The sequence below is a fragment of the Manacus vitellinus genome, unplaced genomic scaffold (assembly GCF_001715985.3).
Source record: "Manacus vitellinus isolate BGI_N305 unplaced genomic scaffold, ASM171598v3 scaffold_10_pilon, whole genome shotgun sequence".
NCBI classification, from domain to species: Eukaryota; Metazoa; Chordata; class Aves; order Passeriformes; family Pipridae; genus Manacus; species Manacus vitellinus.
The window spans coordinates 14,700,859-14,714,661 of NW_021938838.1; the positions used below are offsets into that span (position 1 = coordinate 14,700,859).

At 41.2% G+C, this 13,803-nt stretch overlaps 1 protein-coding gene across 1 annotated transcript; it reads left to right on the plus strand.

Annotated features, from left to right (window-relative positions):
* Positions 1-508: 508 nt before the first annotated feature.
* On the plus strand, positions 509-11,727 carry CCNE1 (cyclin E1). The gene is made up of 10 exons (XM_018086138.3): positions 509-544; positions 714-782; positions 7,052-7,194; positions 7,272-7,407; positions 8,219-8,365; positions 9,173-9,268; positions 9,638-9,772; positions 9,858-9,969; positions 10,055-10,212; positions 11,089-11,727. Exons 1-10 carry the CDS (start codon positions 509-511, stop codon positions 11,209-11,211), a joined length of 1,155 nt encoding a protein of 384 aa, XP_017941627.1. The 3' UTR covers positions 11,212-11,727.
* Positions 11,728-13,803: the final 2,076 nt, after the last annotated feature.

Genomic DNA, 13,803 nt, shown 5'->3' on the forward strand with positions numbered 1-13,803 from the left:
AGCGGCCGCGCCGTGAAGGAGGCAGGAGGCGCCCGGCGGAGCCGCCCGCCCCGCGCTCCGCCTCGCCTGCCCCGCCGGCTCCCCCCCGCAACACCGCGCCCACCCGCCGGACGCACCCGCTTCCTCCGCCGCGATAAGGTGGCGACGCGGGCGGATGAGGGGGCGCAGCGCGGGCGGGCGGGGGGAGCCGGCGGGGCCGGCCCGATCCGCGCCTCCGCCGCCCTTTGTGGGCGCCGCGTCTCACTCGGCCGGGCCGGAGGGCACCATTGCTGCCTTTGCAGAGGTGAGTGTGCGCGGCCGGGCCTGCCGGGCCGAGCGCCCCGCGGGCACCCCGCGCGGATTCCGCGGGCCGCTTCAGCTCCCCCTCTCTCGGCAGTGACCGCGCGGACGAGGAAGGGCCCCGCCAGGGGCGGACCGGCGCCCCCCCCCCCCCCCCCCCCCCCCCCCCCCCCCCCCCCCCCCCCCCCCCCCCCCCCTCCCGTGCGCGGGGGACGGGGCCATGCGAGCCATGCGAGCCCGCAAGAGGAAAGCTGATGTGGCCACGGTGAGTGCGGGCCCGGCCCGCTGCCCATGGCTGCGCCCGGGCCCTCGCCGCCTTTTGTTGGGGTGCGGGGCCATTCGCCGCACTGGGGGTGCGGGGATGTGCCCCTGGGGGACCAACAGCTGCTGGTCCCGCAGTTTGTGCTCCGGAAATTATATACTGCTCTTTGTAGTTCTTACAGGATCCCGATGAAGAAATTGCCAAGATGGAGCTGACTAGAAAAAAGCAGTGTGCAAACCAGGTAATTGATTTGGCTTCTGGTAATCTTATTTAGCCCTGTTATTGTTTTGCAGTGCCTCGTTATTATTGCAGACGTGGTGAAACATGTACGCAGCTGCCACATGGTGCATAGCAGTGGGCAAGGGGGACTGTAGGCCCTGGTGATGGAGCCTGCAAAACACTTCAGCTCATGCACGTTGCTTTGGAGTCTTTGCAAGAGACAAGGCCTGGTGTGTTGGTCTGAAACATGATAATACTTAGGTATGTTTAAATGTCCTGGGATTGCAAGGGTGCACTTGAGAGAAGTCTTTTTATGCGTTTAGGCCTACTCTGCCCTGACTTCTCTAGAGAACTGGAAAAGTACAGTCGTTCTCATATAGCTTGCTGACCTAAGCATGTAAACAGAATCATCTCTCGAGATGGTTCTCTTTGCAGTCACTTTGTCACCTGGCAGAGTGAAGATTCCCATTGATTCCCATTGACAGGGGTCATTATACTGACAAAGTTCCTGATTAGAACTTTGAAGTGTATTCTAGGTGCTAATGACATGGTAAAATAAACTTCATTTCCCTGTAGAATGAAGGGATAATTCCTGTAAAGTCAGGGGTGAAAATCAATCCTGCAGTGGAGGTTGATAATGACCATTGCCAGTTCTCTCAGTAAAACACTTGGAATGATCTGAGTTATGAAGTGAAAACCACCTTTAAGGGTGTCCTCTAGTTCCCTTTATGTTCTTTCTGTACTCTTCAAAACAGATGCTTTTGGTATCTGTCTTGCATGCCACGTTGGTGTGTGGTATTGAAAGCATGTATGTTGAGATGCCCGCTCTAAATAAAACAGAGTAGCCTGTGTTCTGGAAGAGGTTTATTCGTTTATTCCCCTCCTTTTTTTTGTCTGCATGCACACACAGGCTCGCTCAGTCACTGTCACTGAGACTTCAGCCCATCACTGCACACACAGGGTGATACTTAAGTTGCAAAAGTCAGGACCGGGGTGTGCAGGCTGCACTCATTTGGTAGTGAGGCTGTGCATAATGTGGCACATCTAAACAGAAGTGGCAGCTGGAAGTTCTAAGACTGAAGTGGTACCATAACAGATGGGCATCATTGTTTGGAATGGCCTCTGCTTGTTGCAACTGCGTACACTAGTTATCAGTCAACATATTAAGCAGGGCTCAAATGGTGAGCATTTAATGAGGGGATCTCTCCTTCCCTTCTGTCTTTCTTTTGCACAGTATATTAAACTAATTTCTCACTTCTGACAAGGAAGAGCTGCCTGTCCTTCACCACGACTTTCTCCTTCACCAAAAGATTCATTCTGTTTGAGCTGAGCAAGGCCTTCTAGTGCATATTTATTGCATAATAATAAGGTAGCATTGAAAAAATCTCAAGAGGGACTCAATTTTACCTTTTTCCTGGAAGACAGTGAAAAGCAACTTGAAATATGTTTTGCATACATTGACCTTCCACTTTGAAAGTAGATAAAGATTTCCAATTTTGTCTTCTTGTTTGTGTCCTTGGCTTGGTAGCCATTTAGTGATACTTCAGGAGTGATAGGTAAGCTAAAATTTATATAATTTAGGTGGTAGGCATTAAAAATGTTTACTTGGGAATTTTTTGAGTTAACCATAGGATGCTGGTGGGATTTGACCCCTTGAGTCTGTAAACCATAAATAATACCGGTATCTGTGTATCTTTCTCTTCATAGAGAAGGGGTTTTTTTTGTTGTGACAAAGTAGCCAGATTGTTACAGATCTGGTTAAAAAAGCTAACATTTGGCTGCACAGCAGCAGCTCTTCAGTCTATGGTGTGACACAAGCTATTCTCTGATATAAATTGCCATGGACCACTAATGAGAATATGTTTACGGTTCCAGCAGCAGTATAGCAGGCTTGTATGATAGCCAGGGTGATAGTTATTCTGTTGAGACATGACAATTCTAAAATGCAAGCAGCTATAAATCCACTGCAGCCCATACCACATGACTTGTACATTAAATAAATTGTTTACTGACACTAGTTTATCCACAAAGCAAAATATCATGGTCACATCCCACTTTATGACATCTTCATAGTCAATTCATTAGTTTGCTTCTGTGGAACATAAGGCCTGAGTTCTTAATTAGGATGCTGTTACCCTTTATGTGATGAAGGGTGGCTATATCATCAGGTCTGTGACAGCAGAATATTGCATAAATTCTGTGTTTGATTTTAGAGAACTAGCACTGCTGTAATTCTGCTAGCAATTCTCATATTAATTCTGGCTGCTTTCTGTGGATGAATACACTTCCAAGGCTCCGTGTAAAACAAAATTCATCTAACTAGATTAGTCTGTGCACTTGTGATACAACTTACATGGCCACCTCCATCTAAAGTAGAGAATTGAATCTGGAAGTTAGTTTGTTTAGATGAAACCAACTAATGTTGTCATGTGTAAAGGTGGAGTAATAGGAAATAGTGTTGATCAGTTTCTCACTAAATATTTTTCGGAATCTGATCTCAGTGTTGTCAAAATACTCCATCTAACTGGTTTGAAAGTATCTTTGACTAATGCATATTTACTTTGGAAGATCCAATTTAAAAAAACAAAACTTGCAAACAGACAGCTTACAAGTCTTCAGACAAACAAATAAAGAATGTAAATACCCAGGCTGAGAGCTTGACTTGAGCCTAATCTGAGTCAGGACAATATTGTAGTAGAAGCTCCTGTGCCATTGAGAAAGAATTAGAACAACTTAATAATGTCAGTTGCTCTTCTCTCTCCTGTTTATTAATTCTGGAATCCCTTTTGATGGCAGAGAAAAACCCAGTACTTCAAACTAATGCATCCTGTGAGTGAAAAATGACTGGAATTGTAGGTCTTACTATTTCTGATGGGCAAACTAGGGCTGTGGTCTAGTGATCGATACAGATGTCTCTGTTACAAGGTGCTGCTTTTAGGGTGAGATAAACAGGCCTGTCCATCTCCTGTTCCCCTGCCTTTGATTTTCATGCTCAAAATCCTCTGACTTAGCTGTTTGAATTCAGTTCTGAGTCATCCTCATCCTCTTCTGCTGCCCTCCTTGACCTGGATCTGTGGAAGCTGCTTCTGGTGGCTCCTGGCTCACATTGAGACACACGAGTGTCTCAGCAGCTTGTGTTCTTACAGTGGTTTCTTCACTGAAGGCTCTGCCTGGCCTGTAAACAATGACCCCAGTAGTCATGACCTGCTCTGTTTTGTGTCTGTCCTATATCCTGAAGATTGCTCCTAAGATGTGTTTCTATGAATGTTTGATGTATCAGTGAATGGTGACATGCTGCAGAAAACTGAGGCCTGGTAATGTTTGAGCTTTAAAAAAACCTACTACTGAACTCTCAGGTCTTTGTTGTTTAGAGCTGTATGGGCTTTACTGCTCTGATGGACTTCATGTCACCTACCTTCTGCCCTTCTTGGTGCTCCTTCTCCTGAGGAGCCTTCTCATGTGCTCAGTTTAATTTCTCCAACCTGTATCTCCGATTAATTATTTCTCTATCTGAAATATTAGTGTAAGTGTTGCCAAGCTTTCCTGCTGGGCTCCATATAGATTTGAAGAGTCACTTTTCCCCACTGATTTTTTTGCTTGCATCTTACTTCAGCTCCTGTTTGCCTCAGAAATAAGCCCAGGACTTTAGTATTTCCTCTGTCAGGCTGCACAGACTCTTGGTAACATCTTTGCTTTCTGACAGGTCCCTGCTTTCAAACTGGCTCTGTGCAAGCCTAGAGGAAGTTCTTCGTGGTTTCCTTACACCCTCCCCATCTTAAATTGTTTCTTTTTTTCAGTGGTGGCTCCTGTTTCCTTACAGTTACAGTGTGATGTAATGCAGTTTCTTGGTATCATGTTTTTCACTTTTGATTGAACGTCTTGCTAAATCTGCTTTGGAGGCTCAAGAATCTGATAAGGCTCATTCCCTCAGCCATAATCTGTGCCAGAGTTATGGTGTTCCTTCACCTACACTAATTCAGACTCCTTTCACCCTCCCCAGTAGCCTCTTTCTTTTGAGGGCCCTGTACATTAGTTTACTTATTGTCTCTAGCTAAGCTATATACTTTTTATGTATATAGCATTTTTTTCTCTGGTTGTCTTGTAAAGTGACATTATGTAGTCAAAAACTTTGTTTTCTCCTTCTTCTCAAAACACCTGAAAGGCTCTTGACCTTTACTTCTATTTCATTACAGAAGATTGAGGGTGGTGAAATCTTTTCAGTAACTGTTGTTGTGTGTGGTATGTGAGGTGTCAGCTTTGAGAACTTTGTGGAGCAGATCTCCGGTCCTTCAGAAGCTGCTGGTGTAGTAGGCACCTTTAAATAGATACTATATAATATACTGCTTTTCTGTTGGTTTGCTGATTAACTGATAAGACAGCACTTCTGCAAAGGCTGTTGGCAGCTGGGCTTGCTGTGCAATTTGGAGAACAAAGTGTGACTAAAGTCTACTTGGGAGGGAGGACAAAAATTAACTTAAAGCAATGCTGATATGACACTTTGATTCAAATTTTCTGTTTGTAAGGAGTCTGTAATTTTTAATATAAAGATTCTATTCCCTCTTCTTGCCTTCCCCCACTCAGATTCAATTGTGGTATGGCTGGGTTTGCATGCAGAACTCTAAGAAGAAAAAGGACTGATCTGTGTGTCAGTAACTCAGAAGCAGCCTTAGCTGTGAGCAAACTGTGAAATGTGGTTTTGGTTTCATAAAGTCATTGGTTTCTGTTTTTGAAGCTGGTGCAGGAGGTGGCCATTTTGCTGGAAAGTGATGTCATTTGTAGGAAGGACAGGGCAAGAATCAAGTGTGGAAGCTTCTTTGTGAGAGGCAAAGTTTCATGTAGCATTTTGCTTGTTAGCACCTAATGATTCTTCTGATTTTTTTTTTTTTAATTTTTTAAAAAGCACATTAGAAATCTTGTTAGGGAGTTCTGTCCTTTTAGTGGTGCAGAACAGATCAGTTTGCAGCAAAATGGCTGACCTCACTGTTTAGCAGAAATGCCAGATTTTAATTTGCTTAGGCATGATGACATGGTGCTGGCTTTGTATTCTACTGCAAATAAAACAAGTAGTATTTTCCCGGGGAACTGCGTGACATGTACAACTGGATCTTGTTTGAGTTAGGCAGGAGAAAAAGCAAACCTAAACTTAAGTTTTAGTCCAAATAAAAGTAAAAGGACATGACAGATGAAGAGTTGGATGTCTGTTTGCAGACCTTAGCAGAATTCTGCATATGAAATTGTCAACTTGATAGTTTAGTGGCAATTGCTTAACATGCACTTTCTTTATTCTGAAAACAGTTGGATCATAAGTGCTTTGGTCTTTTATTTTAACACTGCTAGGTGAATAAGTAAGAAATTCTATAAACTACTATTTTTCTGTGTTCACTGTCTGAGATGGTTTACATGTAACTGTGATTTCAGGCATCCTATCTACATGTTCCTTACCAGAAATCCCAACCTCACATTTGGGTCTTAAAGTTCCATCTGCTTGTTCTTTAACTGAGGGCAAGTATGTTTTTTGTAAAAACAAAATGCAGCATGACAATAGGAGACTCTGACTTGGATATTCTTCCATGAAACAGTTGTGGTCCTTGAAAAGGAGAGCAGGGTAAATGTTCTTCAGCTTTCTCTACTCCAAGCAACACCCAGCTACTCAGCAGTGGAGAGGCCACACCTGTAGTGTTGTGTCCAGTTCTGAGCTCCCCAGTACAAGAGAGACTGGAACATACTGGGAAGAGTCCAGAAAAGGTCCACTAAGATGAGTCAGGAACCAGAGCACCTTTCCTATAAGGAAGGCTGGGAGAGCTAGGACTGTTCATCCTAGAGAAAAAAGGCTTATGGAGGTTGTATCAATTGTATATAAATATTTGAAGGGAGGATGTAAAGAAGATGGAGCCAGGCTCTTTTCCGTGATGGGACAAGAGGAGATGGACACAAACTGAAGCACAGGAGGTTCCCTCTGAACATCACGGAACACTTTTTACTGTGAGGGTGACCAAGCATTGGCACAGATTGCCCAGAGAAGTTGGAGAGTCTCTATCCTTGGAGATGCCCAGGACCCTGTACAGAAGGCTTTTGAGTAACTGGCTCTTGGTGGCCCTGCTTGAGCAGGGGGGTTGGACAAAATGATCTCCAGAGGGACTTAGCAGCCTCTACCATTCTGTGATTCTGTGCAGTTTAAAGAGGTAATCATAGTGCTTGTCATAGTTTTCATGCCAATGTCTTTTCTTCTACTTAGAACTAAAATTAGTATCTAAAAATGCACAGTGTCAAATCTTCTATTTCATTTATTAGATGTCCTGGAATAACATTCACGAGAATATCCATATGCTAATTCCTACTCCGGATAAAGATGATGATCCAGTTAGCCTTGATTACTCTCGCTTTATACATCTGAGTGCTGTTCCAACCAGAGCCACCCCATTACCAGCTCTAGGGTAAGTGTGCTGCTTTCTGCTGCTGCTCTGCCTTCCTCTTGTCTGATGATTCAAGACTAAACCTTGATCTATCTTAGCTGGGCAAACAGGGACGACGTATGGAAAAACATGATAAACAAAGAAGAGACCTATGTGAGAGATAAACTTTATCTGCAAAGGCACCCTCAGCTACAACCTAAAATGAGGACAATCCTTCTAGACTGGCTAATGGAGGTAAGCTTTCCTGTGTTTGTGAGTGTTTCAAGTGTGCTTTTGTTGAAGTGCACTAATAACTGTCACGAGTGCACTTCATGATCTTTGCGTTTAGCTCCAGATACTTGTATTCATCTTAAATTTTGTCAATAAATTGCACCAAACTTAAAGAGTATGTGATGTATTGAGTTGGTTTGCAAACTGACAATATATTCTGTTATTCATTTAGATTGATAGTGGATAATAATCAATTTTTGCCTAACACACTGTAAGCTTTTTAAGGTCATACTGCAGATAAAAGTTGGACAAATGATTGTGAGAGTCACTGTAAGAAGGAAGGTGGGGTAGGTTAGAGATCAGATCCATCTCACAACCTTTTTATCGGTTTTTGGACATGTGGAATGTGCTACACCTCCTCTCTGTGTGAGTCTTTTTTGCTGTCTGGATGACTTGGTGGCATCATCTCTTAATTCTAAAGTACTCGTGAGAATTTTCTCTTTTGAAATGTTAGAAAGATGCATCTTTGCAAAAAATGAGGAAATAATGTTCTGACACTGTTGGAACATGTGCTTGCATTTCCTAAAAGGGTTTTCTCTATGATCTATTTTTTTTTCTTGCAAGTTTCTGTAGTGGCACTCATCTTTATTCAAAGGAAACTGTTTAACTCATGCTCTTAGTTAACATGTTACTTCACAATAGCAGTGAAGCAGAAAGCCAATATGAATTTTATGTCTATCTTGTCCTTTTTTTTTTTTTTTTAATACATCTGTAGCATCTGTTTTTGACTCTTTAACACTGCTCTTGACCTTTGCAATCTCTGTTGTCTCTCCAGGTTTGTGAAGCCTACAAGCTTCATAGAGAAACTTTTTATTTAGCACAAGATTTCTTTGATCGGTTTATGGCAACACAACAGGATGTTGTAAAAACACTATTGCAGCTTATTGGTGTCACTTCTTTATTCATAGCAGCAAAGCTTGAGGTAAGTATCTCCAGCTTTACTCACACATAAAAATGTGGATGCACACACAGCACACTCATTGTACACTAGACATGTTTCGGCAGATTTTATGGAGTTTGTTCCTATGTCTTTTTAAGCTGAGGGATAGAAAAAAAGACCTTTATTTTCTTTTCAACACTCCTGTTTTTTTAGGAGTGGGTAAAATTATATTGTGATGTTAGCTAGTTTTATCTCATTAGAGAATTCAGTGCTAGAATAAATGTAAAGTTTTGACTGCTGTTGCTAAATGAATTTTTAGCTGGCTGCTGTATACAGAGACCACTTGTTGCAGTTCTGTTGTCAGTAGAATACCTACTGCATGGTAGTCTGAGCTATTTTTTAGTTACTGGAACAAATTGAACTATTAAAATACACAGTGCTTTTCAAGTTCTTACTGTTAGTCATTTAGGAGATCTATTCTTCAATCTACTCTTCTCAAGCAAGAGATAAAAGGCCTTTTCTTTAGGATGTTTAAAAAAATCAGGATGTCAGTTATGATACAGTCACAGTGGTGCTGTAGTCAAGCATAATGCAGGTTGTACTGATCCATCCAAAGTGAAAGTTGAAGGCTATGATGAACAAAAAATCTGTGTCTATTAAAGGTAGAAGAGAACCATCAGGATTAGGAAATGGGAGGTGGTTCTTTCCCCTCCCCTGCTCTCTTCTGAAAGGTTGAAGCAGTGGTGGGCTGTTCTTTTTATTTCTTTTTTTTAAATTTTTTTTTTAATTTAAGATGAGACTAGTTACAACCTATGCCACAAGTTAGATACATGATCTCCTGTCTTCCAGGAAATTTATCCACCAAAGTTGCACCAGTTTGCCTATGTTACAGATGGAGCCTGTACAGAAGATGAAATCATCAGTATGGAGTTGATTATTATGAAGGTACTATTTAAAAGTGGAATTAGTTCCACTTCAGTTTTTAAAATGTATAGCATGATCAGACTAAAAGCAGAGCACCTCAGTTAATGTTATGTGGTGCTAAGAGGTACAGTTTCTCTTATTCATTAGAAAAGTGTTTTCTCTAGGTAACAAGTGATCCAAAGTATCCTCTAGTATGTGTGTATTAACAAAATGATTTGATCCCTGACCCTGTCAGCAGGAAGAGGTACAGGAGAGGATTTGATTAGTGTGTTTCAAAGATGCCTTAACCTACTGGGCTTAGAACTTTTTATCTAGAGTATACAAAGTTGCATGGTTTAAGTTAGGAGCTCTTTATTGACACTGAAGTCTTGTGTATGTCTACTCTTTCAGGCTCTTAACTGGAACTTAAATCCACTGACAGTTGTATCGTGGCTAAACGTTTACATGCAAGTTGCATATTTAAACGAGCTTTACGAGGTAATGCTGCCACAATATCCTCAGCAAATATTTGTACAAATAACAGAGGTGAGACTGATTTCCTTCAAATGCTGCTTCACCTGGAAAAAAAGTGTTCTTTTGCTATGCTCATTAAACATCTATTGTCTTGTAGCTCTTGGATCTCTGTGTGCTGGATATTGGCTGCTTGGAATATACATATGGAATACTTGCAGCTTCTGCTTTGTATCACTTCTCTTCATCTGAGCTGATGCAGAAGGTTTCAGGTACTGGCATTTATAAACTATGTCTGATGTACTGACAAACATTATGTCTTCCTTCAGGCAGATAAGCATGTGCCTTGTCTTCCAGGCTATGAATTCTGTGAGATAGAGGAATGTGTGAAATGGATGGTCCCGTTTGCGATGGCTCTGAGGGAAGTAGGAAGCTCCAAACTCAAACACTTTAGCGGAATAGCTCCCGAAGATTTGCACAATATACAGACGCACATAAACAGCTTTGATTTGCTGGTATGGATGATCGTGATGGGGGCAAAATCTGTCTGTGAAATCTCCGAAGTCTTGTTTCTTCTTTGGTTAGAACATACAGTAACCTTAAGTGAAGTATTATCAGATTGATGCTGAGTGTAATTGGATGATAAAAAGCATAAGGTTGTACTCCAGTTCCAGATTTCTTGGGACAGGGACTTGTCTTGGGACTGACCTGTTCAGTATTTAGTTTAAAAAGAGGATTGTGATTTCAGCCTCTCATCTGAAATGTCAGGTAATTACCCTGGAAATCAAAAACATATTTCTACCCTTTAGGATATTTTAAATACCATGTGTTAGACCCTTCTCTATAGGAAATACGGATAATCCAATCTTCTCTGATGATAAAGAGAAAAATAAAGACTGATCACTTGAGACTGATCTTGTGGGAATGTTGTGCGACAGTGGTAGTTGACAAGCAGTTGAGCAAGAGTGGTTTTTCGTGTGAGAAACTTGCAGAGGATCAAAATCTTGTCCAGCAAATTGTGGTTAACCTTAGCTATTGCGGCTGTTTTTCTCATTGGATTCTCTAATTGTAGTAGAAGTTAAAGTTTGTCCTGTTCAGTTTCTGGATTTTACTTCCTTGAAGGTACCAGAGTGTTTGTATCTTATGAATACCTAATGCTAATCATCAGATTCCAAAAGTTAATAATGATCTCTTTGAGTTGTACTACAAGGCAACTACAAGTCACTATTTTGTACTATATGTGATTTATCAGTTACTGTTAGGGGGGTTACAAACAGAAATGCATTTCCAGATGGACAATCTATCAAGTTATGAAACACTGAATTATGTTGATCTGTTGCATAGACATACCAAAGTAAAGATTTCTTTTTCTCTTTTTCCTGTACTTTCAGGACAGAGCTCAAGCAAAACAAGCCATATTGGCTGAGCAAAATAGGACTTCACCTTTCCCTACTGGTGTCCTTACACCACCACAAAGTAGTAAGAAACTGTCTTCTGGACTACCATCAATATGACTTTAGAAACTGTTGACAAACAGTTTTGCTGAAGTGCCTGTTCTGCTGGTTTTCACTCCTGCTCCATTACAGAAATGCTGCCAGTGAAGTTCATAAGCTTTTATGGAATCTGAAAAGGAAACCTTGCTTTCATGTGACAGAAGAGTCTCTCTATTTGAAATAGTTTTATTGAATGTTAAAATATTTTTAAAGAGATGGATCAAGTACACCAGCCACTTGAAAGAACACCGAAGTGTGCTCCAGATGCTGCTACGGAGGGTGATGCTTGATCAACCGTTCAGAAAAAGGGCTTGAAGTTTAAATTAGTTCCTGTCCCAGGCTGTCCTTTGGGTAATCTGTCCCCTGGTGACAAATGGGCAAAAAATGCTGTGGAAGACAACATTTCAAAGCCTCTTTTTTGAATGGCTGGCTTACAACTTGATGCCTTTTAAAAAACTTTTTATTGTAAAAGCTGCTATGTGTCTGTGTATTCATTTTTAATAAAAATGCTGTCTAAGACAGCTGATTTTATGTATACTTTTATTTTTCTTTTAGTTATGATCAGCTTAGGTTTTTTCAGACTGTGACCACTAATAGAGTGAGAGTTGGGGATGAATAGTGTGGTAACTATTGTTTTATTTATTTACTGCTATTGGCTTATCAATTGAAACTTTTGTTTTGGATACTAAGGTAAAATTGTCATGTTGGGCTACTTGGATTTCCACTAGCCAGATGCAGGAGGCTAGGGAGGGGATAATAAACATGACAAGTATAAGGGGAATCCTTCCACAACACACTTGTAATCATCAGCATATTGGGAAATTCTTGAATCATTGTCTGGCTTGTTACCCTTTTGTGATGATTAGTGAGAGGTGATCAGCAGGAAGAGTCTATCTCTTATAACAATCATTTAAACATTGGGATTTTGGGATAGTATCTGTGAAAATAATCATAATCATCTGTGCAAAATGAAATTCTGGAGAGCTGTGTACCTTTTTTACAGGAAGGTCCTTGACCTTTGCGATGTCTGAGAACCTCAGGAGTCCTAGCAGGACATTGTCTGGAAAGCCATGGTTCTGGAGAAGAGGGGAATACAGAAATAAATGGTTGCCTGTTTTTTCTTGTTGTGTTTGCTTTGAAGGACTGTTCAACAACACTTAAAGCTGTTATGAGACTACCAGGATTCATCATGACCTCTGCTGCAGATAACTTAGGTGCTACAACACTTAATACTTCAGGAAGCTCCTACTCTGTTGTGGGTTAGTTTTTCTAAACATTAGTTCCCAGCAAGCCTGCTTTTTATTATATTTTTGTTATTCTCCTTTCTACTCCCTGACCCAATATTCTGATAAATGTTAAAGCTTTAATGTAATAAAAATGCCTATGGTAACTAATGGTAAGCAAATTATTTGGTGCTGCTGGCTTTTTTTTTTTTCCTTGCAATGAATGGTTGTAAGTTCTGTGCTAACAAAGCAAGTGTAAATGTGAGCTGAACAAGTATGCTGGTTAGGGTTTAATTTCTCAGAATTACATGTCCTAGACAAGGAAATGTATTTGTCAATTACTGAAAAAGTTTGTAACACTGAAGGACTTGTCAAGACACATTTTGGTACTTTGTCCTTAAATTTAGAACACAAAATAGGGGTGGGTGGGGGAAACAATGACCCTCCTGAAAGGTAGTCTCTAGGTTTAATTCCTAAATCACCAGGCAAGCTTCAGTACTAGTCCTTTGCTGTCACTTTTCAGTTCTTGGTCCCTTTTATCTGTTTCACCAAAAAAAGTGGAATTGTAACTGGCATCCTAAAAATGAGGATTGCATTTTTAACTTTTAAAAAACCATATCTGTAGTAATGTTACAGATATGGTGAACTCTAACTTCCTGTTTATGCTAAATATTAACTATAGTTAACACCTGTGCAAGAGTGAATGCAGGTGTTCCATGTGTTCTCTGGGCTGTGTGGGAAATCAGGATCTGAGATACACAGATATATCCATAGGAATGAAACTGTTCAGATAACAGGCCTCTCTCTAAATCTGATCTCTGCTTCAGAGATTTGGCTAATTTTATAACTGTTTCTTTTCTGAAGGGTCGACTTGCTTTTATTCCTATGGGAAGCAGTCTGTTCCGAGCATGGAGATCAGGGATTTGCAGCTTCCCAGGTAAGAGTGCAGTCACATGCCAGAGATGCAGCACTTTCCATGTGGGGTGACTTACCTTGAGAGCTATTTTCTTACTTTCTCTATAATCTCATGTTTAAGAATCTCCATTTCTGGTTGTCTTGCAACACACGTGGATACTGTGTCTGTCTGAGAGTGGTTCTGTCTTTCTACAATAGCTTAAAAAAAATTATGCAGGAGTTACCACAGGCTGAGAAACACTTTAGGGAGGAACAGTGCAGCTGATTATAAGGAAGATAGTTGTCCCTATTGGAAAAAAAAAACAAGAAAAAAACCCAAGCAACTCTAAGAAGGAGTTTCCTCCCTATTTGCCTATGGATCCTATTCTCCTAAATTCTCTCTGATCCTGGCCCAGTCTGGCTGGGGGAGGAAAGGGGGCAATTCTGCCTGGCTAGGTAAGGGAAAAGGGTTTGGTATGTTTACAACTGGGCTGAA

Excerpts from the sequence above, each read along its gene's own strand:
- CCNE1 (XM_018086138.3), top strand. The coding sequence starts at position 509 with ATGCGAGCCCGCAAGAGGAAAGCTGATGTGGCCACG. Across the intron at positions 7,195-7,271 it reads ACCCCATTACCAGCTCTAGG|CTGGGCAAACAGGGACGACG; the intron begins GTAAGTGTGCTG and ends GATCTATCTTAG. Across the intron at positions 7,408-8,218 it reads TTCTAGACTGGCTAATGGAG|GTTTGTGAAGCCTACAAGCT; the intron begins GTAAGCTTTCCT and ends TTGTCTCTCCAG.